This window comes from Aspergillus eucalypticola, assembly GCF_003184535.1.
Source record: "Aspergillus eucalypticola CBS 122712 chromosome Unknown BO83scaffold_16, whole genome shotgun sequence".
Taxonomy (NCBI): domain Eukaryota; kingdom Fungi; phylum Ascomycota; class Eurotiomycetes; order Eurotiales; family Aspergillaceae; genus Aspergillus; species Aspergillus eucalypticola.
Genome location: NW_020290290.1, coordinates 580,411 through 607,014, shown reverse-complemented (window position 1 = coordinate 607,014; position 26,604 = coordinate 580,411). Strand labels below are relative to the sequence as shown.

The 26,604-nt window shown below is 51.2% G+C and overlaps 5 protein-coding genes across 5 annotated transcripts; 3 read left to right on the top strand and 2 right to left on the bottom strand.

The window, feature by feature from the left end:
• Positions 1-5,564: 5,564 nt before the first annotated feature.
• Positions 5,565-6,056, top strand: BO83DRAFT_428231 (uncharacterized protein; the record flags this gene model as incomplete). Its single annotated transcript, XM_025535398.1, has 1 exon — positions 5,565-6,056. One exon carries the CDS (start codon positions 5,565-5,567, stop codon positions 6,054-6,056), a length of 492 nt encoding a protein of 163 aa, XP_025387062.1.
• A 4,277-nt stretch (positions 6,057-10,333) lies between these two features.
• Positions 10,334-13,931, top strand: amdX (putative C2H2 transcription factor (AmdX); the record flags this gene model as incomplete). Its single annotated transcript, XM_025527623.1, has 2 exons — positions 10,334-10,427; positions 10,486-13,931. The coding sequence occupies 2 exons, from the start codon at positions 10,334-10,336 to the stop codon at positions 13,929-13,931; spliced, it is 3,540 nt and encodes a 1,179-aa protein (XP_025387061.1).
• A 1,285-nt stretch (positions 13,932-15,216) lies between these two features.
• On the bottom strand, positions 15,217-18,107 carry BO83DRAFT_363308 (uncharacterized protein). Its single transcript, XM_025529564.1, has 2 exons — positions 17,892-18,107; positions 15,217-17,825 (listed from the first exon to the last, which is right to left on the bottom strand). The coding sequence occupies exons 1-2, from the start codon at positions 18,054-18,056 to the stop codon at positions 15,276-15,278; spliced, it is 2,715 nt and encodes a 904-aa protein (XP_025387060.1). The 5' UTR covers positions 18,057-18,107; the 3' UTR covers positions 15,217-15,275.
• A 416-nt stretch (positions 18,108-18,523) lies between these two features.
• On the top strand, positions 18,524-25,161 carry BO83DRAFT_399854 (uncharacterized protein; the record flags this gene model as incomplete). Its single annotated transcript, XM_025533357.1, has 9 exons — positions 18,524-18,601; positions 18,695-21,304; positions 21,329-21,421; positions 21,479-22,148; positions 22,569-23,192; positions 23,252-24,013; positions 24,069-24,211; positions 24,275-24,865; positions 24,976-25,161. The coding sequence occupies 9 exons, from the start codon at positions 18,524-18,526 to the stop codon at positions 25,159-25,161; spliced, it is 5,757 nt and encodes a 1,918-aa protein (XP_025387059.1).
• A 58-nt stretch (positions 25,162-25,219) lies between these two features.
• Positions 25,220-25,677, bottom strand: BO83DRAFT_59358 (uncharacterized protein). Its single transcript, XM_025537461.1, has one exon. It carries the CDS (start codon positions 25,587-25,589, stop codon positions 25,353-25,355), a length of 237 nt encoding a protein of 78 aa, XP_025387058.1. The 5' UTR covers positions 25,590-25,677; the 3' UTR covers positions 25,220-25,352.
• Positions 25,678-26,604: the final 927 nt, after the last annotated feature.

Genomic DNA, 26,604 nt, shown 5'->3' with positions numbered 1-26,604 from the left:
CCACCGAACCGAAGCATGTGATATTCATGGATCCTTCAATCAAGGTCTCTGAGCTCATTAGATATGTTCAAAGTACAACAGCGAATATCTGAATAGAGATATATCCTCTCCGAATAGACTTTCCTATCTCAATAGACCAGGAAATTACCCCATGTTATCCTCCCAACAAAGCAGAAACAGACTACAAAAAGAAGCAACTTAGGACCTCTCCCCCCCATACTCACAATATCCAATCACGCAGCAAAGTCCACAAACAATGACAAACAAGCCTCTGCTGCCAGATGACATACCTGCGCAGCGCGTCAGCCCAGATCTATAACACGGCGAAATACAGCCCTTCTATGTATGCAATGTTATGTAAATTATTGCATGGGCTTCTGCAAGGTTCGGTAAATGTCAACAGACGTTCTCTGCAGCGGAAGTAGATGTAAGACTGTCTGGTAGACACAGGAAGTAGTAGGAAGTATATGCTACCGGAATAGTACATCGGGAGTAAGTGTTAAACTTCTCTGGGAAAATACCTCAACACACCACTACCGTCACCACCACCACACACCACAACAGACTCAGCTGGCACACACATACACACCAGCTACCTACTAGACTACCTGATCGGCAATCTTCATCCGACAACCATGACATCCCTCGTTACATCTCCCAAAAATAACAGCTACAAGGCAAGGGGAATAGGCCATCTCAGACGCAGGGAGGGAGGCGAATCCCGAATCAAGAAGGTGACAGTGGAACTGCAGTCTAGAGTCGGGTGCAGTGCATGAGAATTGAGACAATAATAGCAATAGCAGCAGTCCAGTCCAGTCCAGTCCAGCCAGACCCGAGTAGTAGTATTCACTAACTAACTTACTAGTAAATTAATTAGTTAACTTAGTAAGTTTGTTAGTAGTAGCAAAGTGCTACTCGGCCGTGACATCGAATAACCACGCAGAACAAAGGATCGGCTTATCTCCGTTTCTCCTGATTGCATACAGCCGGTACCCTTTATTACCATACATACATACCCAAATACATTGGCACCAGGTTTAATGTCTCAGCCAGGTTCACCAGGCAGTCATTCATTCATTCATTCAGTGCCCTATATTCACTTCTACCAACTTGGACATAGTTGAAATACTCCTCCTCCTCCCTACTACCACGCACCCATCATTTATAATCCATCATCCATCATCCGATCACCCATCACCCACCCAATACCGTATAACCCAATAAATAACATAGTAGTAACTTTCCCATTCCACATGCAGGGACCACCCAAAGGCCCGTGCATCCAACCGGTCTTTTTTACTAACTTAGTAGCTACTAGCTAAACTGCAGTAAGAAGGCAAGTAGGTGTGGTGGGCTGGTCCAAATGACGGGCGGCCGGGCGCGTGTGTGCGGACGTGGATACCTTCCTTACCTATCTATCTACTCCGTATGTACTATCTATTTAATTTCCTCTCCATTCCTGCAACGCGTTCTGCACGGCGGCCCGTGGCACGGGAAGACTTTTAGAAGGGGGCCCAGCGCTATGGCGCTAATTTAGGTGTGTGCGCATGCGAACGGAAAGACGGATGAATATCTATCTATCTATCTACCTCGGAAGTAAGAAGTAAGAATAAGAAGTGTAGGTATGGTGTGGTGGGGAGCTATCGAGGTAGACTTACCTATTTGTCTAGGAGTCTAGCCACTTTTTGCCCCTACAATGGGAATAAGTAAGATAAATGAATGGGTGAATGGATAATTTCTAATCAATTGAAAATCATCCCATCACATCCCACACCCATCCGAAAACCCTCGTAGAGTAATAATAGTAGTATGGAGTATCATTCCGTAGTAGAGTAAAGAAAGTGTGATCCGACACCAACCGTTCTGGGGGCCCAAAATATCCCTCATCCGAACAACTAACAACAACCAGACAGACAGACAGCAAGCAACGAAAAAAACCAGCATAATCCCGTTCCCGTAGCGTGCAGGATCGTCAAGGCTCAGCCGCAGTTCCGCTCCACCACTCCACAAGCTGGTTGGAGTAGAAAAAAAAACATAATAATAATACAACTGCTAGCAAGTATAGTGAAACTTACACGCAGTTTACTGTACAAGCCAAGAAGCTATCTCCTCGGAGTAACTGCGGATAATACCATTATGTATCTAGATACGATGCGACTTGCATTAGCAATTTAGAAAATTACTTTGGGGTGGTACTACAAAACAGGCTTGTCTAGGCTAGCTGGTAGGTAGCCTGGAAAAGCAATTATCGAGAGAAAAAAAATAATAATTAAAATAAAAAGAGAAAGAGGGAATGAATAGCGCGCAAATTTCAATTACTTTTGTTGGCTGCATAACACTACTGTAGGTCTTATGTTGCCTAGGGTGAGACCGCGTAGCACCAGGAACGGTCGAAGTCAGCTTTTCAATGGGCTTGTGTGTTGTGTGCGCTAACTGGGGGAATCCCTGTTTAGTAAAGTAGTAGTGGGTGTGAGGAGGTGGTGATTATTGGTTGTTCGTAGTAGTAGTGGGTATTATTGTGTGTGTTGCGCGCTTCCCACCATATTTACTACTATCGTAGCTGTTCAATGCTGTGGTTTGAGGATGTGCAGTGGCAACTGGCAACTGGCAAGGTTACATATCATGCAACATTCAGGTTGAGGAGCTTTCTCCACAGATGGGAGAGCGCGGACATATTGCATACATAGAAAAGTGGATAGTTAGTCCAGATAGGTATAGTATACTGTGGTTGACAATCACATTTTACTAGACCGGATGGGGTCATTGGAGTGCAAGTCAGCGAGGTATTATTATTACTCCAACCACCGAATTGTTGGTCACTTACCTTCAATGATCGAATCACACTTCGAAGGTGTATTATTAATCTCGTCACTGTCGCACGTTGCTACTTATTTACTAGTATGTCTGGGCCTAGATGATTAAGGCGATGGTGTGGGAGACCGACTAGAAGACAATTGGCTACTATTCCAACACGCCAAAAACAATGTGGAGGGGGGGGCCTCCCGTGCCAATTGCAGGGTGGAGAGATGCCCACCGGCCAGTGCAACACCACATCGTGACGGACTGCAATTACTGGTCAATGTTGAAGAGTGGAGACGCTACTGGTGGGGTGGGATAAGAAGGACAACTGCAGTGACAGCGGGCCTATCATCATCCCGGTCCTTAATTTACTCGGCCATGGGGGGGTTGTCGGAGCTACAAAGGAATGGCGTGCTACTACTTCAGTCGCCCGTAATTAGGGAGTTATATCCGGCCATCTGATAGCAAATCAGCCCTAGAGGCGTTCTGTGCCCCCCTGTGGTCGACCAGAGCATGTAACAGCTATTCAGCACCTAGATCAAGGGCACATTGTATCCCAAAGTCGACCGGGGCTACTAGAATATCCCTCATTACACAGCCTGCGCCAAACGGTGGTTAGCATCCCTGGAGTACCCGCGAAGACAGCACGCGTGAGATCCCGGTGAGGACAAGCTGGGTACCTCGACTCGGTGCTTACAGCCTTATCCTGTGAGTATTATTACTTCTGTGACGAGTCCCACAGCCCGTGCAGAAGTTATCTCGCGCCCATGATGCCATCTTGCATATCCGCTCGAGCAAAGACCACCCAAGGCGCCTGTATTCCACGATCGCCATGCACGCCTTCGGAGATTTTTCTTCTCAGGCTGCCTGTTACTCGCGTCGTGCAGGATCGACAATGCGATTGTTCTATGCTTCGTATGGATGGGTAGTCGTCCGTACGGAGCACAGGAGGGCTGATGACGCTGCAGTGCACCATATCGGATCATAGTGGTCCGTGACACCCGTTGCTGGATCCCTGTCTGTATCCTGTTGCCAAGCTTGCTCGGATTACTAGGGTGATGCTTCATGCGCCTATCATCTGTGCCACACGTCCTCTGGATGCGTCTCAGATCGTCGGCAGCTTCGCATATGTACACGCTCGAGTCGGGCGGCTCTAGGTATCCGCATCGCTAGTTGACGTCTGTATAGCACAGCGTTCGTCGCATCTCGCGGAAAAGCAGGGAGGTCTCGTTTCTTGTTTTCCTCTGGGGATTCATGGGGGCTGGTGAATCTCAGATGCATCAAGTCGTATAGTAACACGATCGCACCCGCCCCTAACCCACAACGCCCTCGGACCAGCCGTCTCCAGTAGAGCGCTAAGGAGGCACTGGTAGGAGATCTTCCGCAACGGGACCCCAGACTGGTTAGGTTCGGATTACTCGGTTTCTGACAGGTGTACTAACGTATCGTTCCTCGGTAACCTTGACGGCGGATCGAAGGTTGCGGCAACACCAACGTGATGATTGGCATCTCCGCAATTGGTACCTGTATATAAGGGGATGCTAGCGTCCTGCCGACTACCCATTTCTTTCTCGGGCTTTAGCAGTAGTAGCTGGTCCTGGTGGTGACGATGCGTGTGTGTAGATCCAGGGTATTGCGTACCTGCTCGATCAATACCAATAATACCACCGGTGCACCACCTGACACCGCACTAAATGGCGCTTGAGCTGTCGGTGGCCTCAGGTGTCGAGGGTCTGTGGTCAGCCAGACAGAGACCGAGGGACCGTGCGATGAAAGAACTGAAGGAACTGACTTCGGAAGGGTGTAAGAACCGCTGGCGAGCTCAGCTCACTCCTACGTGTCCGCTATCCATGGGTGCGATGAATTATGCTTCGCCCGAGTCATACTGCTCGTTTCGATAGGATTGTGCAACACCGGTCGACAACGTCCCATTCTCAAGCCATGATCCTAGAATTCTGAGATTCTCCTACAGTCTTCATTTACAATGCGCGGATAAAATCTTGCATATCCCACCGTCGACGTATCGTAGACGGACCATGGACCCCGTGCTAGATCCATGCATGGAAGCTGTCCTCAAACACCTTCACTGCCAGCAATCATTGTTCAACTTTCTGTCTGCAAGCCCATAGACGTCATAACGTGGGATGTTGCCAGACATGTTCAACCAATCGGTCATTGTAGCACTCACGTCGGCAGCAAAGGTAGGCGGCTAATCCTGGATAAATGGGATCCTCGTGCAGTGCAGCTCTATAGGTTACCACGCAACACCATACCTTAACGCTGCATGGAATCTTGGTTCCATAGGGACTTCAAATCATGTTAGCAACCCGGTAAGTACATGGGATGTTTCTTTTGTGCGCTTGTTGTTGTAAGTCGCTGGCACTTTACAGAGATTTCACAGGCTCCAGCAGGACGAGCTTTTGTATGCCGCTCGGAGTATAGCTTTCATTCTGTAGATCGCGCTTCTATAATCCATGACTGGAATTTATCGGTTGAAGGCACAGGAACCGTATCTGCTGAATTTTTACTTGATACTGGGAGTTCTGTTCTAAATCAGTTCTCATTGCGACGGCACAGCGGTCGTGCGACCAACAACCGCCCGTTAAAGTTGACAGTCAGCAGGTCCGCAACCATCCGCACTCCCCCCATGCACATCCTGGATAAGACTGGACAGTCGCTTGTGCATAATGCGTGGACACTCTAATTAGTGTGGTGTTTGGGCCTGCCTCGGAATAGCGACGATACCCATGCTCAGACAATTTAGCATGAAAGTCAAACTCGCGTGCGCCAGTGACCTCTTTGAAATTCGAGACGAGATTGGCCAATGCGACCAACGTGGACCCGATACTTTGGAGGGATTACTCGTGTTGGTTGGTTGTCCGTTCCCGGAAATCGAGGGCGAACGCGCTGTTCCTAGGGAACCGACCCCAGTGCTTCAGGGGACGCCAGTCTTTGGGGAAACTGACCAAGATGATCAGCTATGGCCGGCGCTCAAATCCAATCAACGGGCGGTGGAATGTCGGAAGCTATTAACTAGTGCAACCGATGGGCTCCGGATTATTTCGCCCACGGCTTTTTGCCAAGTCTTCATCGTCATCCGCTTGACAGGGAAAGATACTCCACTAGGCAACGATCAACTGCCCGATGGGGACGTCGCGGAAGATGAGGTGAAACCGAACAAAAAAAAGAAGTCGTCGATTAACCTTAGTAGCTGGGACCAAAATTGGACACCGCCCGATGGAAGCGAGGAAGGATGAACCTAGGTAGTTGGATGCCTAGGCGCATCTGCGTTCCATCTTGAAGGAAAGATGGCTGGGGGGGGGAGTAACGGCCATTCTCGTTTGTCGGAATTGGTACGGTCTTAGCGACTTTGACTTCCCAACACTTTGTGAACACGATGAGGTATCAGCTTGGTACCCTACTTTGCAGCTCTCCAAACAGTCATTCGTCTGTCTTTCCCTCCAGGCAGCTCTCACTTTCCAGCCGGTGGAATGACCTCAGGGGTCCCACCCGCAGCAACGGATCGAACGGATACGATTGGCAAAATACCCGCTGGATCCAGGGAAATCCCCCACACGAACCTTGAACCTTCTCATTCGTCCTCCCCACAAAATGGCGCAGGCTCGGTTTTCCATGCTGCGGTCCGGTCGTGAGACTAGTGCAGGAGGTAGATAGACTGACTGACTGACTGACTGACTGACTGACTTAGACTAGAGAATGGTCCAGTGCTCCAAGCTCGCAACCGGTCCTTCCTTTTCCTGTCTCTCCACCCCCCAACGTCTTCCTTCCTACCTGCCAAATTGGCGCCAGCTGCGATTGATTACGATCAGTTCCATTGTTTCCCTCCATTACCCTGATTGGGGGGTTTTTGAAGCGGCGCCAGCCGCCACCACAGATGTAAGCAGTTAAGCAGGGCTAGGCAGCCCACCGACTCGGGCGTAGCCGTCGAAGGTTTAATGGTTTCCCTCCAACCCCAACCAGCCGACCCGTCGACGTGGTTTCTTTTCCCTCTTTATTCCCTACCCCATACGGATGACGGATCTCGCTTCCATCGTGGCTCCTGCTAAACCCGGAGGCAATAGTGGCCGATCCGGGCAGTCACGAGGTCTGGGGTTGAATTTCCACCCTGAACTCTGGCTCCTGCCGAGAGAAATGACCCAAGAGGCTAAGACGGGCCAAATAACGGCCTGGAGACCGAACCGGTATGGTTCTCTTACGGTCTTACCATATCTTACCCTTTCACCAGCGTCAATGTTACCTGCGCGCCGTATCAATAATAACCCCAGGTCGCACACCAAAAAAGCAGGACCAGCCACAATCGGCCTGCAGCCCGTGAGTCTGCCTGATCCAGTTAGTCTGCATACTAGTCCGGTAGCCTGAAGCACCCTTGACTTTTAGTAGTGACACACCAACTCACCGGTAATCTAATCTGCATTACATTTGCCGATGATAAGTGACAGTGGCCGGTTTGAAAAAGAAACGCTGTAAGTAACGCGAGATAATCATAAATCTTCTATCTAGAGTCGTCTCTTGGCGAGCAACCCATTGTGGATTCATTAGCTGCTTGCGTCGTCGGGATTCTCTGGATGCTTCAAGGACCCAGAAGAGCATACGAGGTTCTAGAAAAGCAAGGCTGTGTTTGTGTTGTCTCCGAATGGCATTACCTGCTTTACCTCTTTCGTGACAGACCAGACTGAACTCAATTCACCACACAGACTTTATGTTGTATATCGAATGGGTGCAATATTCTAGCAAGCAGCACAGGCTAATTGACTATGCTATGATTTGAAAAAAAAAAAAAAAAAAAAAAAAAAAAAAAAAAAAAACCCCTGATCAACTAAAACTGCAGCAAACTGGCCCTAGTGTTCGAGTCTTGCTCTGTGCTCATCCTGTAAACTCCGGCGCCCTTTTCTAGAGATCTCCAGCGACAAACACAACAGCTCCAGCTTGGATGAATTCGAAACCCTCTCACCAAGCCACAGCGAGCATTTGAGCTCCTACACCAGTCACTTTCTAAAAGATTGAACAGAGCAAGCAAGAGTACCGTCGACAAACACGAAGGATACTGTCTCAAACAACCGACAACACCAACATTCTGAAGTAGAACACAACTTATGCAGGCCTAGCTAGGTACCAGACCACTCATCCTACTAGTGTGTCTTCATAGAATGTAACCAGGATAAAAATAACGATATAGCCATCGTTGCTAGTGCTTCGTATTCCATATCTCATTGGAAGTTGTCCTCAAGACAATGAGAGGGAATTGATTGATCTTGACGAAGCCGGCCATGCACGACTAGTCTATCCTCAGGCCTATTCCTTCTTCTGCCTCCTTGTTATTGCCTTGAACTCTCGGCCGTGTCCCCTGCCGAAGGGCCATCGTTGACATTCTAGACGACGGTGTGTGTCGTAATTAGGATCATTCCACCGGCCATCGGACGGGCTCAGATGGCCAGGTCGCGGTCTACGTAGATAGCTCTCTTCCTCTGTCTCTCTAGCTGGCTAGTTAGTTAATTAGTTAGCTTACTAGCAATCATCCCACTAGCAAGGGAAGTAAGTAACTCTAGATACTACTACCCAGGAAGTAAGTGATCGGAGAGAGACCTGCGTGACGTGCGAATACCCAGGAGATACGAAATTACAATACGTGCGGCCGGGATGTAACCGTATTGTGGGCTGGGACAGCATCCACTCCCCCGTGACTGGGTTGTGGGGCCCGCTTTCTGGCTCTGGCCCTGTCATGGCCCATGCTTTCCCTCCCAAAGCACGCCGGACCAGAGCCACCCGGCCCACTCCGTTTCCCGTCACGGTCCATTATTGGCTGCCCGGCCGTGACTAAAGCTGGATGCTGTTTCGTGGGTTTGTCCGGCAACATTCGCCGGGGTAAGTTTAGTTAATTAGACGGGCCTCTCACTGCTCAAGCTGGTAAAACGTAGGTTGCAAAATAGAAAAAGAAAAATTGAAAAAGGAAGGGGAAGAAAGGAAAAAAAAAAAAAAAAAAAAAAAGGTCACCTCAGCCTGGGTAGCTTAAGGTGGTAAGGTAGGTTGTAGTCCGGCCATCATTTAGTTGGGAGGCTAGGCTGGTCTGTTCGTAACCGGAGGGAGCGATCCCAATACTTCAGGAAATAATATGGAGTAATAAATCGAAACGAAATGACATATCTGGCAATTGGAGATGACTAGCTAACTAGTTGGTTTAGCAGGTGAATGGACCGCGCCTGCTTACGACATACCATCGACCTGCCACTAGATAACCCGACCAGCTGCTCGGAGCATGTACCAGTTGAGTGAGTTGAGTTGAAAAGGAAAAAAGAACAGAAAGAAAAGAAAGGAAAAGAAAAAGAACCACTGCGAACGATCCTGCGAGTTGTTCAGTTCTGGTGCTCCCCGTGCAACAGCCAGACTACTAGGGCGTTTCCTTGCTGCGGCAGAAGCCACTAACTGCTGCGGTTCCTGCTCGTACTGACACCCCTCGGAGAGTACAGCCTTACCATCACCCAATCCACGCTCATTCCCCCATCCCCCATTCCTCAGTCATCCTTCCTGCTCACCTTTCATCCCTCTTAATTACATCTATCTAACCACCACTACAACAACAACTACTACTACTATTCTTTTTTCTTTTACTTTCATATTACCCCCTTCTCCCCATATCCCCAACCCCAAAGTGTGCCTTTCTTCTCTTCCTTCTGAGCTATTCTTCGGGCCACATACCGCCCTCTTGTCTGCTTATCAGCAATTGATTGAAGCACAGCTACTACTAGTAGCTCAGCAGTCGGCTATCTCCGGCTTATCCACCGACTCACACCACCATCGCGGCGCATGCCCGCGCAACTGACCTCCATCCTATCCTATACCACAATCCTCGTCTAAGGAATCCAGGTCCAATGGTCTCTGGCATTCGTGGGTGATTTAGTCCATCCTCACGAGTCTTTCCGTGCGCAGAGCTTGGTGAGTAGCCACCCGTGGGTTTCCCCTGGAGCCTGGAAACTCAACCCCTGCTGATTACAGTTGCTAATCCCGAGATCGATTGCCTCTCCCCCCCAGGAACGGAGCCACTTCGCCACCCACACCACACCCACTTGGTCTAATTCCTTTGTAACGGTGATCCTGTTAATCGTCTACACTTTATCAAGTTATCGCCGCCCACAATTTCTATTCCTTCAACCTACCTCGAAACTACTAACCCCCCCGAATAACGGCCTTCTTGTTTGTTCTTCTCCCCGACTTCTGTCCTGACTTGGTGAGCTTCCCGTGGCATTGCTGCATTCTATTCGCTGCATCTTTTGTCCGGACAACGAACCAAGCTAACTCTGATCTCATTGAATCAGAATGCTGTCAATGTCGCATATCGTTCGCCATCTTCACCAGTAGCTTCCTTTCGTCACGTCTACTGTCCTTCCTCTCTTGGCAGTGCTTTGTCGTCTTCATTCACCTCATAAATAAAACCCCCACCTCGCGCTATTCGAGACCCCGCCCCCGCAACCAGTGCTTTCGTAACTGGTTCCCCACAATACAGAAGAACGTTCTTAGGATGTTACTAGATACAATGGTCGGCCAGGACCCGGCCACGAGCCCCAAGGTGGAGGACCTTGCTAGTATCAGCGAGGTCCCGGTCGATGTGCCTGGTGAGCTTATGTTCTTCGAGGAGTATGCTTATCTATCCGTGAATCCTAACAAGACCAGCTGCCTCCAAAGAGGACTCGAAGAAGGAGTCCAACGGCCAATCTGATTCCAAAAATAATGTGCCTCCCCCCAAGACTGACAAGCCCCGCCCTCATGGATGTACGACCTGTGGCCGGTCTTTCGCTCGCTTGGAGCACCTCAAGCGTCATGAGCGCTCGCATACCAAAGAAAAGCCCTTTGAATGCCCCGAATGCGCGCGTTGTTTCGCTCGTCGGGATCTCCTTCTCAGACATCAGCAGAAGCTACACATGACTACAACGCCATCATCACGTCCCAGAAATGGTCGACGAGAGAGCACGGGAGGCGCATCCACTGGAGCGAACCGGGTTCGCAAGAACTCAATCGCTAGTAACTCCAGTAACATGCGTCCCAGAGCAAATACCATCAGCCATATCGATGGGGCTTCCTTGGGAATGGTGAACACCTCGAATCCTCCACCAGCGCCAGCTGGCCACTCGGGTCATACGTATCATGCAAGTATTGGCTCCGCGTCAGTGGGTTCGAACCTGGATTTTCGAGGTTACTCTTCAGGTCACCATCCTTCCATGAATGGCTTGACCAAGCTAGAAACATCTGGTTTGCCCATGGATCTTTCTGGTGGTCTTCGCACTGCTCCTGTTTACGGTAGCTTTGACATCAATGTCCCAGATATGTTCATGGGCCATGGCAGTACCATCAACCCAGCGCAGCTGCACTTTGGAGGCTCACCCCAGACCTACGGAAACGACTCGCCATCATCCCCATATGCCCATGGTGCGCATCATATGCCTCCGGCGGATGGGATGATGGAAGACGATTTCAGCTTCGATTGGATGAACACCTTTGACCCTGCTATGCCTATGGGTAGAAGCGCCGATTCTGCCATCGATGAGTCGTCCCCTTCCGCAATGAGCACGGGCAGTCAGAGTGGCATCAGTGAAGCCATGATGGATGGCTCCCATCGCTATTCCATCTCTTCAAACAGCTGGCACAACCCGTTTCCCCCACATTCGGCGGCAGCCGCCGGCGGCCAGTTTCCCCTCGAGTACACCTCATCTAGCTTCAATGATATAGGCATTCCACCGGAAACGGTTTCGCCCAAGTCATTGATGGCCCAGAATTCTTTTGCGGAAACCTATGCAACTCCTCCATCCATGACTTCCGTTGGCCAGCCCTTAATGGGTGGACATTCGCAGAGTATGTTTTCATCCTCTATGGCAACAAACGGAGAATCTCCTAATCCTTTCAACCTCCCTTTCGCGAATAGTGCCCTACGAACTCACCATTCCCCAAGCTCCACGGATACCTTTACAGACTCCACCCGACAGGCTCTATTAGCAAGCATGGCGCGCCCTACCAGTCTCAATCACCGCAAGTATTCCCAGCCCGCCAGCGGCATGATTCCCTGCCGCGATCTTTTCTCCCGATCCTCCACTTTCACCGGCTCCGGTCAATTACCGAGCACCTCGGACATGCAACGCTACATTTCAGCATACATCACGTATTTCCATCCACATATGCCGTTCCTTCATATCCCGACCCTTGACTTTCAGGCGCCCGAGTACACCAACAATCTGCGGACTCCCAGCGGCCATCTCAATCTCAGCTCTACCGGCATCACTGGAGGTGGTGGCTCCCTGATCCTCTCCATGGCGGCAATTGGGGCCCTCTACGAATTTGACACTGCGGCCTCCAAGGACTTATTCGAAGCTGCCAAGAAAATGATTCAACTCTACTTAGAGGAGCGACGCAAAGCGGACATGTCGACCCCGGTCGGGCGCCACAGTAACGCTCGTGACAGCTCGGTGCACAATACGCCGCTTTGGTTGGTTCAAGCGATGCTCCTCAACGTCATCTATGGACACACCTGCGGCGACAAGACATCTGCTGATATTGCGAGTACGCATTGTGCCGCGTTAGTCAGCCTTGCCCGGGCGGCTGAATTGAATCGCCACCTAGATGCAAAAGACCTCTCTCAGGATTACCTCACTGCCGGACTTGCCAGCCGCGTTGGTACTGACGCTGACAGTTGGGGCCAAGCAGGGCAACCAAAGGAGAGAAGGGACTGGTTGGAGTGGAAGATCGTAGAAGAGCGAAAGCGAACTCTCTACGCAATATTTGCGCTGTCATGCTTTCTTGTGTCGACCTATAACCATGCACCCGCTCTGACCAATTCCGAAATTCGCCTCGACCTGCCCTGCGAAGAGGATCTCTGGGCCGCGGAGTCCCCACAAGCGTGGAAGAAGCTTGGTGGACAGTCAACACCGAAGAAGGGGCTGTCCTTCTCCGCTGCTTTGACTACGCTGCTTACCGCCAGTCAACGAGAGCAACAATCGTCTACAACACAGGCCAAAGCATCTGGCAACGATGCTTCTGAAGAATCTCCCGGTAGCGAACTCAAACCTAGTACCTTCGGCTGCTTGGTTTTGATATATGCTCTTCACAATTACATCTGGGAGACTCGTCAGCGTCACATAGGCCGGCAGTGGACATCACGAGAGAACGAGGCCATGCAAGCACACATCGAGCCCGCGCTGCGAGCCTGGCAATCCGCTTGGGCCAGCAATCCCGTGCATAGCTTGGAACGTCCCAATCCTTTCGGTGCAGGGCCCCTCTCTGCTGACAGTATCCCGCTGTTAGATCTCGCGTACGTCAGGCTATTCGTCAATCTAGGAAGGTGCAAAGAAGCATTCTGGCAGCGTGATTGGAATGCGATGTCAGATGAGCTTGCGCGTGGAACTGGTGTAGATCAACCCATGGACGATATACCATCTGATGTGCTGGACCCATCGATCACGGAAGGTTCCCACCAGATTGATCATCGGCGCGATTCAGTGGCAGATCTGGGTGTAGGTGATCTTGCTATATCCGGTACTCCCACCCAGGATCATCCTCTGCAGACTCTCATGGGCGTATACCGACCTGGCCAAACCAAGCGGGAAAGGCATCTGCGCAAGGCTGCCTTCTATGCAGCTGACTCAATCTCAATGTCCGATCAACTAGGAAATACCTTTGCTGAATTCACGTGCCGAGAGCTGCCCATTCAGTGTGCCACGTGCACTTTCGACTGCGCTCAAGTGCTGGCAGAATGGATCACTACTGTTCAAGAACGCGTTGGCCCCTACCTAGGTGTTCTTGGCCAGGATGACGTCGACCTCATGCAAGCCACCAGCCTCCTCTTACTCGAGGAAGAGGATTGCAAATTGTTGGGCAAGATCAAAGAGATTCTTTCCAGCGTTGAAAATAAGATGCAGAGAGAAGTTCAAAGCGGGGTAACCATGTCAGCCTTGAGCGTCCTACAACGCCTGCCTAGTGTTGTTGAAGGGGGTTATGGCAGCAAGATTTTGCTTGCCACGGCAAGTCTCCTTGACCGGGCCGCTGTGTGGCCAGTGACAAAGCTTATGGCTCGATCACTAGAAGCCCAAGCTATGCGGCTGAAAGAGCGTGCTCAGAACTCGACCTTGTGAGCCAACTAGCTCTATACTGAGGATGGCTTGATGGCATTATAACGCTGATCATACAATCTATCTCCTGGCAAATATTGCTTGGCAACCCTCCCAGACTTGCTGTGCTACCATGGATCGGCACTATTGGCCACCTCAGATCGTTTCTGCATCTCAGGCATACGCCACACGCGTTTCAATAATTCAAGCTCCTGACTGTTCCGCATAATTGTGCATCAGAATGATGGAGGGTGATGATTGAAGCAAGAAGGATCCTCACACCAATCTCTCGAGTGCGATCAATGGCGGATGACCTAGGAAATAATCCTTTTGGTACTCGCTAGAATGCGCCTTTACTCTTTATGTCCTTTCCTGACTGGTCGATGCCAACAAAGCACGTGTTCGAAACGAGCTGACATACTGTTTGACGGTGCCCTTTCTCCCCCTACAACCCCTTCACGGATCACGCAAGTGCGATTATGTTTTATTATTGAGTGCCTCTTTCTCCTGATGCCGGTTTTCTGTGCCACTACCGAGAACTGTTCTGTGTATTTTTGTTTTGATTTGTCATATCTGGGAAAGGCGGGACCTTGACAACGACCAGGGAGGTTTAGTTGCTTGTGAACCTAACGACTGGGACATGGATCTTCACGATACCCCAAACCATTTCTGATGACTTGCAAGCATGACGATCCATTATTGAGACGATAAGTGCCATATGTTGGAGTTGGAGACTTTGATTTATCATTTGTGCATATATTATATATAACGCGTGTACATATTCAGACCATGTGAATTTGAGATCGAATGAGACTGGCATATTGCTTCTATCGCTGTTCCTGGTTCAATATATATTATACACATCGTAATGAACACTACTCACTAGCAACAAGTATCATGGCTTCATAATCGTAGCCCTTCCGCCGTCTCCAGAGCAAGCGCTTCCCATAGTATACAGTAGTAATCGAGAAGTGGCGTCTACTAGTATGAACCCCTTCATCGAATCGCATTGATTGAATGCTTTTGCTCGAACATTCAAACAGCCAATCCCCTTTAAGGATTGATAGGGCCTACAGATAACCCCACGTCGGTACCCTTCGCCTTCCACCAACGCCTACAGCTGAACCAATCTATAGTGTATTTACCATCAATCCAAAATCTCATATCACCTGAATGGACATCATCATGAACACAATGACTACCAACCAACCAACCAATCATCTCCTGTAAGAAATCTAACGAATGAGAAACATGAACTCAATGAAAATATATATATATATATATATATATAAAGCTCGAATTGATCATCCGTTCTACTTTTAGACCATAATACACCATGTACCGTAATAAAAATAACTACTACCGAATCTATACAATAAGTCTCTCGAAAGAGTACTTGCCCGCCGCTTTCCGCCGCAGATAACCAATCTCTCTGCTACTTCTCGTCTTGACCTCACCAGTGGACAGCTTGACCTTAGTCTTGCTGACATCGTTCGATCCAGCCTTGAGCGACAACGGCAACAGCTTGCCGCTAGCGTCACCCTCAAGTCCATCATCGTCCTCCGTAGCGCCGAAGACCATCAGGTCTGCGCCGTTGAGCTTCTCGAGCCGCACCATCGCAGAGGCAGGGGTATCGCTACCGGAGTCAACGGCGACGGTGGTGGTGGCGGAGCGGATGGCGCTGTTAGCGTAGCGGAGGTATTCGTGGAGGATGCCCTTAAGGTAAGTGGCCTCTTCGATGCCGGCGAGGGCAGCGGAAATCTCGGACTTCAGGTCGGCGATGAGTTCCTGGTCGCGGGCTGTGATGGAGTCGTCGACGCCCGAGGCGGCGGAGATCCAGCCGGAGGGGCCGATAGCGTCGACGGAGGCGTTGAGGAGGTCGACGATGGTGGAGAGGGAGATCGGGGGGTTGGTTTGCTCGGCGGGGACGGGGATGGGAGGGGATTCGGTGAAGCGGGAGGTGTAGCCTCCTGTTGCGAGGGAGAGGCGGAGGTGGTGCACCATCGAGATAATCTCGGTGCGGGAGAGGGCGGAGCGGATGGAGGTGGTGATGGCGGGGAGGGGGTGGCGGTGGATCTTTTCGAGGGTGGTGTTGAGAGCGAGGAAGATGTTTCCGAGGCTGGGTTCGGCGTGGGAGAGGGCCAGGGCCTGGGTGGTGGCTTCTTGGTCTTGGTCTTCGCCGTTGGTGAGCGCCTTGGGGGCTTCCTCGTCGAGGGTGACGGAGCGGGAACGAGCGGTGTTGATGAGGAGCTTGAGGATGTAAGCGAGCTCGTCGGTGGAGAAGAGAACGCGACCTTGGAGGACGTCGATGAGGCGTTCGAGGGATGGGTCCGATTCGGTCAGGGCTTGGATGAAAGATCCGGTGGGGAGGGATGGGAGGATACGAGGTTTGAAGGATCGGCGGAGAGCGATCTCGACGTTGTTCGGCGACAGGTGGCCAATCTGGATAAGCCATTGACAGGTTTGCTGGGGCCACAGGTTGATGGACAAGCGGAATGAAGACGAGGCTGACAGCTGGTCCTGGCTCGAGGCATCATCTTTCAGCTTGAATATCAGGGACAGAAGATGGACTGTTGTCTCCGGGTTGACGTAGTCCTCTGGTGAAGGGAAGCCGTTGGAACCAAAGTAAGCCAGTACTGCACGGTCGAAAGCATCGGCGTCCTGGGCCTCGGAGCACTGGTGGAGGTCAGCAGTCAGCTTGTTCCAGCGCTCGACTTCTTCGGGCGATGAGAGACCCAGAACTGCTGTATCCTCGGTGCGATGCTTTTTGGCGGATCCGATACCCCGGCCAATAGCGTCGATTAGCAAGCCATCCCTGGACCGTTTGAGGGAGGGGTTGGCAGTGTTGTGCGACGGGCTCAAGTCGAAAGCGAGCAGAGTGTTGTCCTTGGTAGCAATGGCAACTCCCAGCTTGGCGTAGTAGCTAACAAACGTTGTGCGCGCCTTGATGCCGGAGGCACTGGCTGGGATGTCGCCGACAGCGATGTTGCGCTGCACGGATTTGTATTGCGTATCGTAGACGGCGATCATGGACTTGCCGGCACCGATCACGGACTGAGGGGAGATACGCATAAGGGAAGAAAATTCCTCATTCTCAAGAATAAACTTGGAGGTCATAGTCGGAGTGTACTGGGAGAGATCGAAGTTGATGTATCCCTGTCCGAAAGAAACGTTCAGCCCAGCTGATCCAGCATGGAAGTACCACTGCGAGCCACGGGTCTCGATCGTCTCAGGCCCATCAATGTCAGGGAGATTGAATGTAATCAGGTGGCGCATCTTCTGGCTTTCGTCGTGGCCCGAAGAGGAGGCATTGGCCGGAACGGAGAACATTTGGACCTTCACGTCGCTCAGTTTCGTGTGCTGGGAGCCAATGGGTTGCGAAACAAGCAACAGCACCGAGGGTTCGTCGACACCGGTCTCTGTAAGGTTTCCAAAGGCTAGGGCGGCCAGATCTTGTCTGCGCTTGAACAAGGATTTCTTCGCATCTTCGAATTCGACAAGGAAACATGAGCGGATCTCATGACTTGTGCTGGTTTTAGCGACCTCGCTGTGCCGTAAGCTCCAATGCTGGGTCTTCAAGTCCGAAGACAGGCGCCGGACGCGACCGTCTTGATGAACAGCCAGAACATCGAACGATCCTTCCTCTTCCTCCTCCTTAGACTCGGTTGGGACGATGCCAACAAAAACCGCAGGACTTTCCGAATCGGTCACTGAATAAGACGAGGAACCGATGGAAGGCGCACTAGATCCGTTCCCGCCATTCTCCTCCACGAAAGACTTGATCTGCTGTTTCACGGCGACGTAGGTCTGCCTCCTGACAAGAGACTTATTGATCTTTCTGCGCACCGAGCAGGGCTGGCAGGAGAACGCGGACTGAGGTGGGACGGCGTAGGAGGTCACCAATTTGGGTGTTTGGATCTAGAGAGAGTCGGCGAGTCAGTCTCTACTATCCTGCCAATGCTGAGTCTTGAAGTTCATGCATACGTTGTAGATATTCACGGCCTCTCCATCGACCGCAACAACCACTTCATGTCTCTTGCGCTTTTTCGAGTCGGCCAAGCTATGCACTTCGCCCAGGTGGGTTTTACCGGTAGAGGCATGCAACGGGCGCGGCAAGTGAGCCAGAACCGACGGAGGCTGCAGATCCATGATTGTAAGAGCCGGTCTAAAAGAATGCGATCGAAGCGCGACCGTTCTCGCCGAAGAGCTGAGGCACCTTGAACTTCCTGAAGAAATCCATTCTGTATGGCTTCCCGAAAAATTTCCGGGCTTACGTTGCGCCGATCTCCGGGAGGTGTCTCCAAAATGGGGTTAGGGGCCACATGACTGCGGGTCTTGTATGAATTGGGTATGGTATGAAATGACGTCCAAGGCGGGCATTATTGGCTCCCTCGGTGGCCGCGCGGAAACACGCGCTGCTTCGCGTCGATTTCGTTCCTTAATTGCTTATCGTTGCTGCAGCTGAGAAGCTGACTCTAAACAATATCCTGAATATCCGCTCCTTGACATTCTTACCCCAGTTCATGTCTTGAGTACCCCTTCCACCTAAATATATTGCCTTCAAACGATGAGCACTGGCTCATCTCATGGATGCATCGTGGTGAGCCAGATTTAGTATGGCTATGGGACAGGGAGAGCAGCGTGCCATCCATCCGTTCTTTCGAAGAGGTTATTGTCTCCTTCGGCTTCCCCATGTCCATTGATGCTTATATTTTACAGAACTTGGGATATCCACGAGCCCAATTGGCCAAACACCTGTCGGCAATCACTCTTACGAGGGCCCGGAGCTTCTGCACAAACAACCGCCCAGCAACCATGTCCCTGCCCTGTCCTCTTGCCCCGAACCGTCCCCTACGCCTGTTGCAGCACTAGATCATGACCCTAACGCCGACCGGAGGAAGAGACGGAAAACAGACAAGGAGAAGTCGAACCCAACAACGTCGGGTCAGGGATCTGTGATGAATTATGTCATCTCCAAAGATGCGCGATCTCAGGATAGAGATACCACCTCAGTTGCAAGCGAGAATGCAGATACGGCCGATGATGGCCTGGTGCCTCCGGAGTCCAAGCCGGAGTCCAATGCTGGCACTGAGCCCGCTACCCCTGCTTCAGATGGGGTGGACACGACTAAACAAGGGTCTGATCACGAGCTTGCAGCCGGCACTGCGCATGAACCGGTGATAGAAAGAAGGTCACCCCGGCAAAAAACGATCAAATTGAACCCTAACGGAAAATTGTTACCTTCTCCTGTGGCAGATAAGATGGAGGATAAGCCGAAGAAGACGAGGACCAGCAAGCGTAGCAAGGTGGACTCCCAGAAGCTTACCGGTTCCGAAAGCAGGGTGGTGATCATCCGATACGGCATGGAAAGTAGTGCGAGGGAACGGGTGGGAAAGCTGATTGACGATATACTTGCTGGTCACAGGAATCATGGCGTCAAAAAGGCCTCCCAGCCTGTGGCCCCCGCCTCTTCTATAGTCGCACAACAGCCACAGAGACCGACTCATCCGTTCTTCCTGAAGAAGCCCACGCGCAAGCAAGACACCACAGACTCGCAGTCCCGAGAACCTAAGTCTACCAATTCACAACCCTCCATGGGAACAGGACTTACAGCGCGCCCATTTCCTGGCCAGGATACAGCATCAACAGCTGTTCCTTCCACCACTTTCACATCATTTAAGCATCGTCGCTCTAAGTTCCCAGAACCTATACAGCCAATTTGGCCCCCGCGCGACCTAGTCCATGTCCGAGGCATCGAACACAACACCCAAATTACAGCCACTTCCGACCCCGTGATGCGGGATTTGAAGAAGGCAAAGATGGCTGCTATTAGCATCCATGACAACGAAAGCGTACTTGTACACCAAATACGGAAATATTCATCGGACTCTCCGCAAAGTTTGAGGATTCCCTCTAGACACGTCGCTAGCGGGAAGGTTATACAAACAGCCGTGACCAGACAACTATCGGCATCTTCTCACGATAAGAAGACGCTCGTGGGAGCCTGTCACCCAGCCCTTAGAAAGCTACATTCCTCGCTTCCCAGTTACATGACTCCGTTCGATCAAGGGGCATTCGAAACGTTAAATTGGGCTCAAAAGTATGCTCCTCAATCGGCTGACCAAGTTCTCCAAACCAGCAAGGAAGCATACATGCTACGGGACTGGCTGAAATACCTTATGGTTACAACAGTCGACACCGGTAAATCCTCCAAGGGCGATGAGAAACTAAGAAAAAGTGCCGAGGAGAAGAAACGAAAGAAACGCAAGAAAGAGAACTTGGATGGCTTTATTGTCTCAAGCGAAGACGAGGCATACGAACTGGACCCTGTTAATGAATCAGATGATGAACTAGCGGGCGATGTCACCACTAAGAGAACCCTGGTCCGGTCCAATGACCTGGCTCTGAGTTCAAAGTCAGGCGCTGATAGAGCTCGCGTATCCAACGCAATTCTCCTCAGTGGTCCTCCGGGATGTGGTAAAACGGCGTCAGTGTACGCGGTGGCAAAAGAACTTGATTTTGAAGTTTTCGAAATCAACCCGGGTAACCGCCGTAGTGCCAGAGATATCGTGGAGCGTGTGGGTGACATGACACGAAATCATTTGGTCCACAACGCGAAGACTGGCGAAGTATCTGTCGCAGATGGGCCGGATGAAGCGCCACCCGATCACAAGCAAAACAAATTGATGGGCTTTTTCAAGTCTGGAGCCGCTAAAGACTCCAACGGGGCTCCCAGGGTCGACGTGAATAGCGCCACTCAAGTGACCGATATCAAGCGCTCTCGGAACCAGAAGCAATCACTTATATTGTTGGAGGAAGCTGACATTCTTTTCGAGGAAGATAAGCAGTTCTGGTCCGGAGTCATGGCACTAATCAACCAGTCGAAACGTCCAATCATCATAACATGTAACGACGAGAAACTTATCCCTCTTCAAGACATAGGATTTCATGCCATCCTTCGCTATCGACCTCCTCCACTAGACCTTGCCGTCGACTACACCCTCCTCCTGGCAGCAAATGAGGGCCACATGCTCAAGCGCAACGCTGTTGAGGACCTATATGCGAGCAACGGCAGAGACCTTCGACGGACCGTCATGGAACTCGGATTCTGGTGCCAAATCGCAGTCGGGAGCGAAAAGTCTGGTCTCGATTGGATTATCGACCGGTGGCCACGGGGCTCAGATCTCGACCAGAATGGCGATCCGCTCCGAGTGCTGAGTTTGAACACTTACGAACCACACATGGGCTGGTTTAGTCGCGATATGTTGTTGTGCGACGGCATAGACGCTGATATAGAGACCCAGCGCGAGGCCTTCAATTGGTGGCAGCTCAGCACCCAAGAGTCGGAGAGTAAAGCTGACGCCAAGTCTAACCTTTCCAAATCGCCATTGAACCCAGTCTCGGCCACAACGAACGCCGAGCGGCTTGATCAGTTACGGCAGGCGTCCGAGTTCATGGATATGAAGAGCGACCTGGATATTCTTGGCTCCTCTTGCTCGATCGAAGCCAAACTGGTAAGCCATGACGTCTGTCATACCACATGACTAGCAGACATTGACTTTTTTCTTTAGGATATTGTGGATACCTCGGCTCCTTTCATGCCCGAGAAGCAGCGATCGAACTACGCTGAAGGCTACACCTTACTCGACACCTCTCTCGTACCTGACTATTCGCAGACGCAAACTGCCATTGCTTGTACTTTTGAGGTCCTGCTTGGGAGAGCCTTTCGGCATGAAGATGGACAGGACGAGGCCGCTCGAGCCGCCCAGGTGCTGGAGAATGTCGCTAAGCCCGAGTCTGCGAATACGTCCGAAGCAGGTCTTCTCTCCGCATTCGCGCCCATTATGCGGGCTGACCATGTGTTTCCTGCACCTACGGGACGCTTGGCCCCCTCATTTGAGAATGGCCTAGCGCCTATCGCCGAAGATCTAGGCCCGTACATTCGGGCAATCATGTCCTATGACATGCGTCTTGCACGATATCGCCATTTGCTGACCGGCGCGCTCTCCGAGGACCAGAGCGGTACGAAACGCGGGCGACAGACCAGGGCTAGCCGAGCGGCGCTAGAAGGAGGGAGCAAGGCTCATACGCGGAAAGAAAGGTGGTTCGCATCCGATGCGAATCCATCATTGATCCTAGCCACTGGCAAGCCAGAATGGCAAGATGTCTTGGTGCAGAAGGGATATTTTGCGGTCCCATCCGGTGGGGAAATGCCGGAATGCCATGAGCAAACATCGGAGAGTTCAAGTGAAGGGGGCATCTAGCGGCGGATAGATGCACGAGATGGACGCGACTGCATTTTCTAAGCGAACGTATATAGATACCTAGATACCAGATGGAAGAAATAGAAATAATGTGCAAGATGTGTTGCTGATGACAGAGTAAAGTGCAGTTGAACCATGGTTGTCGAGAGGGGGGGCCCTTGACTTGCCAGCCGCACTAGCGCCTCCCGCCGGTGGAGCGCCGACTTTCCCCCAAAGAGACAAGAGACACTCGCTCACTTGCACGCGTTGCTGCTGTCTTATCATCCAACCCCCGAGGAAGAGCAGGCCCTTTTCCCTCGTTGGCACCCGATTGTTCATCGCTATTATTTCAATCGGCTGCCTACTATTATCACCATCTGCTTGATCTGCTCCTCTCTAACCCTCCGTGGCCGTAGAGGTGTCTGTCGTGGTGGTGCCCTTTTCGCGCAGCACTTATCACTTCATTGCTCCTCTCCGACCGAGCTCCGCTTCGTCACTGCCTATCAACAGTCGCATCCATCGTCCCCAGCCACCACCGTCTCCATGTCTCTGTTCGGCACCTCGCCGGAGGACTCCCCACTGGCTAATTCGGCCCAGAGGTCCAAGGCCTCCCTTTTCGCAGACGAGCCGCCGTATGGCAGCAATACGGGCAATGCGAGCTCCTCCCTGTTCGCCGATGACGACAGCTCCGGCTCACCCTGGATGAGTAACACCAATAAGAGAACCTCCAAGGAAGAGATCGTGAAGACCCTGCTGCCGGATTCTGATGTCCCCGAGAACTATATCGATGCGTATGATCTAGTCCTTAGTGCGGGGGACCGCGTTGGAACCGGTGTCGGGTTGACGTCCGTTCGGGAAATACTGTCGGGCAGTGGCCTGAGCGCCACCGATCAAGCGAAGATACTCAACCTTGTTATCTCGGGCGATAGTGACAGCTCCAATGGTCTTGGCCGGGGAGAGTTCAGTGTCCTACTAGCGCTCGTGGGTCTTGCGCAGGAAGGCGAGGACCTTACGTTTGATGCAGTGGACGATCGACGCAAGAGTGAGTTGGCGCTGGAACTTGTCTACTTTAATTAAGCCACTAACGGGCGCGGCGTGCAGAGCTTCCAGTGCCGAAAAGCTCTTACCTCGACGCATTGCGCGCCAAACAGGAATCATCGGCTACACCTGTCCAGTCACAAGACCGTCCCGCTACGCCTCCTCCTCCTCCTCCTTCCTCCGCCCCCTTACGAGAACCGAGCTCGACTCAGTCGCGACGATCTGCCCGAGGGTCGATGGGTAGCTTAGAGGCGGATCCGTGGGGTAGTCCCCAACTGCACCGTGGTCACAATCATGCCCAGACCGAATCTGAGCACGCCGTCTTGAATGGGTTTGGGAGCGTGCGATCGGGATTCAATGCCTGGTCGAGTAGGGCCAGTGAGGGGGATCATACACACGGAGCGTCTGATAACGGCCGTGCCAACGGCCATGCCGATGCTCCACCTAGCAATACTGGATTTGGGTGGGGCGAGAGCACGGGGAATACATCTGAAGGCAGTGGTGGTGGACTAGGAGGGCCTGTCCGAGCAGGGCTTGGAGACTTTGGCTCCTCTGGAAGTGATCAGGGCGAGCCCAATCCCCGTCGGCGGTCGTTGGGGATAGGCCGGGTCAGCAGCCCCCGTCTAGAAGAAGTCATAACGATAACGCTACTCCCGGAGAAGGAGGGCATGTTCATGTTCCAACATCGCAATTACGAGGTAAAGTCGGCGCGTAGGCAGAGCACGGTCGTGCGACGGTATAGCGATTTTGTCTGGCTCCTGGACTGCCTTCACAAACGATACCCATTCCGGCAGTTGCCTTTGCTTCCACCCAAAAGACTTTCAGGTACGTTTAAACAAAGCTTGTTAAAAGCTCTCCAAGATTACTTACCTGGTAAAAGTCAATGGCACTCACCTTGCAGCGGATTCCAATTCCTTCCTTGAGAAGCGTCGCAGAGGACTCGTCAGATTCACCAATGCCCTCGTTCGTCACCCGGTTCTCAGCCAGGAGCAGCTGGTCATTATGTTTCTAACCGTCCCTACGGTATGTTTGATTTTGGTTGTCTCGACCTGGGTACTTCTAGCTGGGGAAGCTAATGCTGGGTAGGAACTTTCGGTGTGGCGTAAGCAAGCCACAATATCAGTACAGGATGAGTTCACCGGCCGAGCCCTGCCTCCCGATCTTGAGGACTCTTTACCATCGGACCTCACGGACATGTTCGATACGGTTCGCAGTGGGGTCAAGAGGTCTGCGGAGGTATACATCAATCTATGCACTTTACTCGAGCGTCTAGCCAAGCGCAATGAGGGGCTTGCCGCGGATCATCTGCGGTTTTCTCTCGCCCTTCAGTCGCTTACTGAGATGACGCGGGATACGTATGCCTTTGACACCAACGACGTGCCGTTGCTCAATGAAGGCATTAAGGCCACCGCGAGGCACCTCTCGGCCAGTCAGAGCTTGCTGGAAGATGAAGCACGAGCCTGGGAGGAAGGGATGCTGGAAGACCTTAAGCGCCAACGAGACTGCTTGGTCAGCGTTCGCGAGATGTTTGACCGGCGGGACCGTTATGCGCGCAACAACATTCCTCAGTTAGAAAAGCGGATTGAGAACAGCGAGAGAAAACTGCAAGAATTACGGGCGCGGACCCAGCCGGTCAAGCCAGGGGAGGTTGAGAAAGTAGAGGAATCAATTGTCAAGGTATGGACTTTCTACAATTTCGAGGGTGTAGCGTGGAAGATGAGAAAGGGAAAGGAAAAGGCTGACCTTGCATGTTACTGCTGTAGGACAAGGAATCGATTGTGCATCAGCACGCACGTGGGGTGTTCATCAAGGAATGCATCCGCAACGAACTTATGTATTTCCAACAGAGCCAGTATCACATCAGCCGGCTTCATCAGGATTGGAGCCAGGAGCGAGTGAAATATTCGGAGCTGCAGGCTGACAATTGGCGGTCACTGAGCGATCAAGTGGAGGGCATGCCACTGGGTGATTAGACTTCGACCGGGTCCAGTCTGTTCCCTGTGTCGCTGTTGGCGCGTATGTCTCGATAAACGTGTGTGACTTGTCAATGTGGGAATTACCGGCGATTACCGGCGGTAGTCTTTGCTCAGAATTTTGTCACGTTTATTTGCTTCTCACGCGCATAATGTCTCGCTTATTTTCCCCCTCTGTTCCGCTGTGTTTGCTACGACGCTGTTCCATCTATGCTGCTGTGTTGTTTAGCCTGAAATCTGTTGTTTCTTTTTTTAATTTTTTTGCCCGTGATGTGTTTGTTTGTCATGCTTCCAAGCGACTCCTGTTCTCTCTGTGGTCGGCTGCAGATTGCAGGGATGATCTTTTGACACATGGTTGGGTTGCTTTTTGGGACTGACCTGCAGGAGAGAGAACACACTTGCATGCAGAACCAAGTCAAATTAGGCATTCATCGTCTGCCTCGTGCTGGTAAATTTTTCTCCCCCAGGTGACTTGAGTTCAGGTGACTGGTGGGTTATCCCGAAATTTTCCATGAGTAGTAGGTAGTAGACCCCAACAGGCATTAGAGCTATATCCACGCATTCTGTAGATGCATAGTACTCGAAATCAAAGCTCTCTCAACCCTCGCCACAGATTATGATCGCTAACCACTCATCCACAAATATCATCAATTGAGGTATTCTACCAATACTAACTATTAGCTAGACAACTAGTATTGTGTATTCGCGCGCTAGCCGGGTTTAAATAAAAGCGAAGACATCATCACCCACAATACCCCTGACCACCATTGGCTATTTGCAGAAAACTACGCAGTAGTTGCAGTCAGGAACTAAGTAAGTTACTACATACATACATACATACGTATCAATTCTCGAGAGTCATTCAGTTCCTGCCTGTTCACGTGGACCTCATTAGTATATTACTATGCAGGTTACTTGCATATAATGACTACTTAGTAGTTGATTGCTGAGCATTGCTAATACTAGTTACTAATGAGTAGTAGTAGTAGTAGTAATCGGTTATCTGTAAAGTACTCAGTTAGTCACTGACTGACTCAAGCAAGATCCGTAGACTGCAGGTGCAGTAGGTACTAGGTAGATAGATAGATAGATCCATCGGTGAATTTCATCATACTACTACTTGTAATTCAGGTTTGGGGGGGAGTTGGTGGTTGATCAACGTCTGCATCGAATTATTATTCCTCAAATTCCAGTGCTTCAAATTGACATTTACGACTATTAGGCCAGATGAGAAGCATGTATTGGAGGGAATTGGAGTAATTGGAAAGCTTTTTGGAAAGGGAGGAGGAGGGAGGTGGGAGTGACTCTGGTACTATTATACAATTAGTTCGATGGGGTTTGTGTTACCTTTCCCAAGTTTTATAATTGAACTTCAATAGTAGTTAGTGCTATTGAGGAGACTAGTAGAGGGGGATGGTGTGGTGATATTGCTTTTTTTTTTTT

Excerpts from the sequence above, each read along its gene's own strand:
- BO83DRAFT_59358 (XM_025537461.1), bottom strand. The coding sequence starts at position 25,589 with ATGCCTAATTTGACTTGGTTCTGCATGCAAGTGTGTTCTCTCTCCTGC.
- BO83DRAFT_363308 (XM_025529564.1), bottom strand. The coding sequence starts at position 18,056 with ATGGATCTGCAGCCTCCGTCGGTTCTGGCTCACTTGCCGCGCCCGTTG. Across the intron at positions 17,826-17,891 it reads AGGCCGTGAATATCTACAAC|ATCCAAACACCCAAATTGGT; the intron begins GTATGCATGAAC and ends GACTCTCTCTAG.